At 47.5% G+C, this 6,972-nt stretch overlaps 1 protein-coding gene across 1 annotated transcript; it reads left to right on the forward strand.

The window, feature by feature from the left end:
- Nucleotides 1–296: 296 nt before the first annotated feature.
- LOC132467636 (gamma-enolase-like) lies at nucleotides 297–6,944 on the forward strand. Its single transcript, XM_060065085.1, is given in 14 exon segments — nucleotides 297–445; nucleotides 1,147–1,232; nucleotides 1,508–1,603; nucleotides 1,857–1,915; nucleotides 2,046–2,115; nucleotides 2,261–2,394; nucleotides 2,672–2,894; nucleotides 3,148–3,345; nucleotides 4,840–4,916; nucleotides 5,559–5,683; nucleotides 6,050–6,158; nucleotides 6,576–6,634; nucleotides 6,757–6,767; nucleotides 6,770–6,944. Coding segments are annotated over 13 exon segments (1,302 nt in total). The 5' UTR covers nucleotides 297–445; nucleotide 1,147; the 3' UTR covers nucleotides 6,826–6,944.
- Nucleotides 6,945–6,972: the final 28 nt, after the last annotated feature.

Genomic DNA, 6,972 nt, shown 5'->3' on the forward strand with positions numbered 1-6,972 from the left:
TTTGCTCAATGATTGTCCAACCCAACTCTTTAAAATTAACCAGATATTTAATGTGTTCATGTCCTGCATCGCTCCGATCATTGCAGTCGTGACCTACTAAATTAAATGGAAAAGATTCGGTGCCATTTTTAGTCCATCCCCACCTCCCCCTCAGCCATTTTATTTCTCAACATCTTGCTGGTACCTCGCCAAAGCGCATTACATGCACCCTTAGGTCTCTCTCTCTCCCCCTGGCTCTCCTCTCTTACCCCCGGCTTCTCCCTCATGCCCCACCCCCTTTCCCTTGCCTCCTCCAATGACTCACACTCCCCCCCTCCCCCCATATATCACACGTTCTCAGCGCCCCCCTCCTCCTCCTCTTTCCATCCTTACCTCCATCATCTCCTCTCTGCTCTCATTCGCCCACATTTGCTCCCTCTCTGCCAGGCACCACACAGGCTTGCAGGTAATGATTACAAAGATCAATCTATTTCTTTATTCCCTCCCGCCATTCCCTTGAGTCTCTCTCCCCCCCCCTCCTTTACTCCCCCCTTCTCATCTCTCCGTTGTGTTTTTTTGGGAGGTACTTGTTATTTCTGTACAGCGAACGATACCATTCTGCAAATGACAGCAGCTTGTATGTACAGGGCATGACAGTACAACAGTGTTCACGTAGAGGATAAAATATTGTCATCCTACGCTTTGATTTGGTTTGCGTGTGCTTGTTGTTCACAAGCCGCCTGCCTTATATAGGGAGCATCTGTTCCATGGCTCTTCATCCCTGAGGAGGATGAGGAGTCTGCTGTCAGATGTGTGTGTGTGTGTCTATGTGTGTGTGTTTGTGCGTGCGAGGGGGCAGAGTGTAGTCTTCATCTTTATGCAACGCCAAAAACAGCTGATGTTGGAATGTCATAAGGATGAAATGCATTTCATGGCTAATTACACGTTATACATCGAGACTGTCACGTCATCTTATTGTGATTTAACAAAATTTATATTGGTGGTAGGGCTTAAAGTTTCAATGAATTTCATGTTATCTTACATTTTGATGTGCGATAGGACGGTTTGTGTACGTGCATCAGTGTGTTCCCTGGCATGCAGCCCTGGCATCCATGTTGGTTTTATAACTCATCAACGTACCCCTGAATTGCACAGATATTTTTGCAGGATGTCGATAATAAACATCGTTGCCCGGGAAATCTTGGACTCAAGGGGAAACCCAACTGTGGAAGTAGATCTGCAAACTGCCAAAGGTTAAATAACCACCCGTCTCTCACACAATGAATCACTGCACACGCAAAACACAAATGTACCCAGTGTGTGTGTGGGCGTGTTCAAATGTGTATGCACCAGATAAATAAAGGGAGACGCATTATTTATTTTTTATTATGTCCATGCATCATGCATAAAATATAAACCTATGTGCCATTTTCTCTCTCTCTCTCTCTCTCTCTCTCTCTCTCCTCCCTCTCTATGTCTCTCGCTCTACCGGCCAAACCCCGCCCCCCTCCACCTCTCCGTCCCTCAGGTCTGTTCAGGGCGGCCGTGCCCAGCGGAGCCTCCACCGGCATCTATGAGGCTCTGGAGCTCAGGGACGGAGACAAGACCCGCTACAAGGGCAAAGGTCAGCGCCTGCTGAGGAGATGTGAAGATGCCGCGCTGTGCTCCACTTCACTGTTATTTATTCTCTTATCTCCAACGATCCATTTCCTCTTATGTCATTGCCCCATTTTCTGCCGTCCACATGGTTTTGATCTATGGCAGAATTCCTTTGCGTGCCATCAGGTTCCATCTAATGATACTCTTTGACCTTATTCTATGAAGCCTTGATCTTTCATGTTCCTGGAGGCTTAATGTTTGTTTCTTTTTTACGTCAGGCGTCCTGAAGGCGGTTGGTCACATCAATGACACCATTGCACCAAAGCTCGTTGAGTCGGTGAGTTGGGGGGTAGCGGGAGTTTATGTGGGCCCAATAAAGGCAGGCGGAGGAGTTGCATTTCGAAGGGGTAAAATGTGTTTCTATAATAATGGGATCCAATTCACATGTCACCTGTTTTCTTTTTCAGGCAATCAGCGTGGTGGAGCAGGAGAAACTGGACAATCTGATGATTGAGATGGATGGCACTGAGAACAAATGTACAATCATTTACATAGCATATGTTCATCATGATGTATCACAATTCCATGGACTGAAACTTTGATTGCAATAATAATGTATGATACTGCAAGTAGCAAATTGAATATTCTTTGTGACATCCCCGTACCATTGTGTCTCCTGCAGCCAAGTTTGGGGCCAATGCTATTCTTGGTGTCTCCCTGGCCATATGCAAAGCTGGTGCAGCAGAGAAAGGCGTCCCCCTGTACCGCCATATTGCTGACTTGGCAGGAAACACAGAGCTGGTCCTACCAGTTCCTGTAAGTCCCCATCCTTTAATTAATTCTGTTATACTGCATTGCAGTTTGCATGAAAATAAAAAAATACTAAATCATTGGCAGGATAGTCTACTGGTAAGGGTTGCTTAACTCCCAGCCTAAAGGCACTGGGTGCTGTCCCCAGTGTCTGCAGTCTCCCTGTAAGCGTCCTTTATCGAGACACCTTCCTCCTACCGGCTACTTAATGACATGTACCCAGATACCCAGGAAGGGTCAAATGATTAAATGCTACTAAATGCAATGTTTGTTTGCTTTTCAGGCTTTTAACGTGATCAACGGAGGCTCCCATGCCGGTAACAAGCTTGCCATGCAGGAGTTCATGGTCCTCCCAGTAGGAGCAGAGTCCTTCCGGGATGCCCTGCGGGTGGGGGCCGAGCTCTACCAGACCCTGCGGGGGGTCATCAAGGAGAAGTATGGACAGGATGCCACCAACGTGGGCGATGAGGGGGGATTCGCCCCCAACATCCTGGAGAATTCTGAAGGTGTGACACAGAAAGCCCCCCCCCCCCCCCGCAACCTCCAGCAGCCTTCTACCTGAGCAGCGACAACCACGCCTTGTCTGTCTTCCCTTCACTATCAATTTAGTTTCCTTTTTAAAGCCACAGTTTTAGATAAATGTACACTTAAGAACATGTTAGGGTTAGGTATTATCTTGCTCTGGGATGGTAGACTAAGAACACTTGGGTCTCTCTCTCTCTCTCTCTCTCTCTCTCTCTCTCTCTCTCTCTCTCTCAGCCCTGGAGCTGTTGAAGACGGCTATCGAGAAGGCCGGCTTCACCGACAAGGTGGTGATCGGCATGGATGTGGCCGCGTCCGAGTTCTTCATCGAGGGCAAGTACGACCTGGACTTCAAGTCTCCCCCCAACGCCGCGCGCCACATCAGCGGGCAGGAGCTGGCCGACATCTACCAGGGCTTTGTCAACAACTACCCAGGTGAGGGGTGGATGTGGGGGTGTTGCTGGGGTTGGTTATTGGAGAGTTGATGGGATGGTGGTGATTGTTTGGAGGTGTTAGTGGTGAAGGCAGGGTCTGGTGATGGGCTAGTGGTGATGTGGGTGGTGGTGTTAGTGGTGAAGCCAGGGTCTGGTGATGGGGTGGTGGGTATGTGGGTGGAGGTGATGGGCTGTTAGTGATCAGGGTGGGCAGTGACAGTGGGGGTGTTGATGGGGTGGTGGTGATGGGAGCAGTAGTGAGGTTGGTGGTGGTGGGAGTGGTAATGAGGGGGATATGGGTAGTCATTGTGATGAGGGTGGTAGTGATGACGGTGGTGGAGATGCCATGGTAAATGTCCACGTGCAAAACAAGCATCGCTGCGTAGGCTCTTGATAGACATCAATAAAGTGTCCACTCATGGCTATAGATTACAGTAACTAGGGCCCCCTTAACGATGTTAATAAGACACTTCCTTCAGCTGCAGGGTTCAAGCATACCAAGTGTTAATGATTATGGCTGGAGCCTTTACAGCCTCCCTTTGAATGGATCCCTCGTCCTTTTGCTAGTATTGCTCCCATTGCGAGGGGGAGAGAAGGAGATGGAGAGAGGGGAGATATGTAAAGAATGAGAGAATGGAGGAGGCTGGTGGCTCTCCTCATGACACTTGTGCTCCATTAAGAGGTTTTAATTATGCGCTAGGGTGCACATTTGGCAAAATGGGAGTTGTTCTGATGGAGCTTTTAACCCCAGTAAAGGGCCCTTTTCCCTCGCTGCATGTGTGTAAGTGTGTCTGTGTGTCTGTAAGGGTTTGTGTTGTTGTGTCGTATGTTTTTGTCCATGTGTTACTATATGTGTATGACTAATAGCTTCACGGCTGAGCTGACTCTTAAGGCCTACAACAGAGATAAAGATAAGGGGAGTTTTTAAAATGTTACCCAGGGTAGGATGGTATATTTCAGAGGTAACTGAAGGAATTCATTCCATACGTAGCTTTGCACCCTCAATTAAGACCAGAATCTATTGTTTCACTATTTCATTGAGACACAAGAGGAAGAATAAAGTGACTCCATACAGGGCAAATTAATCAATGAAATCATTCAAACGCTTTGCGATTTCCGAATTATTAGAAATTCCCAAATCGAATGTGAAACACAGAGGGTGACAAAGAAACTGTTTAAATCAACGTCACAAAAAAATCTCCCCGACACATTCAAAGCAGATAGTAGTGAAACAGCTTTGGTCAACATTGATTGTAATTAAAAGATACTTAGAAAGACAGCTTTTCCTTGACTTACGAATCCTCTCCCTCATCGGTCTCATCTTATCCTACTTTAGCTTCTCCAAACCATCTGTCCAGTTGTTTTTTTACATTCTTGGTGGTGCAGCTTAAATTTGGATTGTAAATTTTGATCGAATTTAAAGGTACTACTTTCGTTGAATCATTATCCCTGAGGAGGAGCTTCTAAATGATATGTGATGACATTTTCCCCACAGTGGTTTCTATTGAGGACCCTTTTGACCAGGATGACTGGCCTGCCTGGAGCCAGTTCACCGCCTCTGTAGGAATACAGGTAAACCACAGCACTGCTGTGTTGTCCAACACAAGCCTGCATAATAATCATCCCCCCCCCCCACACCCCTCAGACACACTCAAACAAATCAAATCCGAATATTTTTGTGTTTGTGTGCGTTTGTCAAACACAAACACGTACCGCACAAGCATTGGCATGATGGCATGATGTCTGTTATCCTCTAGCACACAGCCGAGTCCAAGTGTGTGATTCTGATTTATTTAATAAATGAATTGCACGGGAACAACATTGTGTGGTGAATGGCTTTGAGACAATTGGTACGGCTGCTCTGTCATCTGGGCGGATCTGAACCATATTGAGCGGCATTATTGTTGAGTTAAACCCACAACTCAGAAGCCTGCTGGCGTGCGTGAGCCACGCGACTTGTGGTGAGGAGAGTTGCACGTCAAGGTTGTGTTGCAGTTATTCCTCTTATCCCTAGGACCGCACATGGATGGTGGGATTAAGTAACCCTCAGATTCAAAATAGAGAAAAACTATACAAATGCAAATAAATCAACCTTCACAACATATCTCTCCCTCTCCCTCTCCCTCTCTCTCGCTCTCTCTCTCTCTCTCTCTCTCTCTCTCTCTCTCTCTCTCTCTCTCTCTCTCTCTCTCTCTGTGAATGTAAACGCAAAAGGTGGTAGGGGACGACTTGACGGTCACCAACCCCCGCAGGATCGAGCGAGCCCTGGAGGAGAAGGCCTGCAACTGCCTGCTGCTCAAAGTCAACCAGATCGGCTCCGTCACCGAGTCCATCAAGGCGTGAGTTGTAGCAGCCAGCGTGTGTGGAGTCGTTGGGCTTCGTTTTTTGGAAGGAGTTGTGATATTTGAGGAGGTCTGCTTGTGTCTGTGCACTACAGTTTGGTATCTGACTGTGTGTCTTGTATGACTATGCCTGTGTAATTAAAATGTAACTGTGTTTTTTATTGATCATAATGATAACTGGTTGTCAATCAAAAATGTATGATTGATTGAGAAATGGGATTGGGAATTGTAATCCACATTGTAGGCCACAAAGTCCTAAACTGTATGTGTGTGTGTGTGTGTGTGTGTGTGTGTGTGTGTGTGTGTGTGTGTGTGTGTGTGTGTGTGTGTGTGTGTGTGTGTGTGTGTGTGTGTGGTCCCCAGGTGTAAGCTGGCCCAGGAGAATGGCTGGGGCGTCATGGTCAGCCATCGATCAGGAGAGACCGAGGACACCTTCATAGCAGACCTGGTGGTGGGCCTCTGCACTGGCCAGGTAACACACACACACACACACACACACACATACACACACACACACAAACACACACACACAGACACACACACGTGTGCATACGCATCCATGCGACCTTAGAGGATCTTCAACTCCATTTATCTATCACATAAAAGAATGACATTAGACCAATAAGCATTCTTCAGTAATATCCTTATATCCCCATATCCGAGTGCACAGTAAAATAAAAAAGTTCTCTAGCCAGTCAAAAATGTTGCAATGACGCGCTGCGAGGTGAGGTGGCAGGCACTGCAGTGATCCGAACCAGCGCCATGCCAGAATGCACAAGATAATGGCAGCAGATCAACGGGCCCCACTACCTACCAGCCCTGAATATAAAATGCTGTTCTGTCCTGAGACTGATTCTCGTCCCCACTCCCCCCCCGCCCTCTCCTGCAGATCAAGACCGGAGCTCCTTGTCGATCCGAGCGTCTGGCCAAATACAATCAGCTCATGAGGTGGTTGTTGCTCAGAACTTAGCACCACTCTGACGCGTCTCAAGGAGCATTGGGCATTCTTTTCGCTTATTATGTGACGTTTTTTTCTCATGCTTGCCTAATGATGTTTTTTTTCTTTCAAGGATTGAAGAGGAGCTGGAGACCAAGCACGCTTTGCTGGACACAACTTCCGCAACCCCAGTGCCATTTAAGGCACTCACACACATACACAGACACACACGGACACACACGCCCATGTGCTTGCGCACACACACACATGCACTACACACAGCACACTCACTGGACACGCAATGTGCTTGCGCACACACACACATGCACTACACACAGCACACTCACTG

This window comes from Gadus macrocephalus, chromosome 11 (assembly GCF_031168955.1).
Source record: "Gadus macrocephalus chromosome 11, ASM3116895v1".
In the NCBI taxonomy this organism is placed as follows: Eukaryota; Metazoa; Chordata; class Actinopteri; order Gadiformes; family Gadidae; genus Gadus; species Gadus macrocephalus.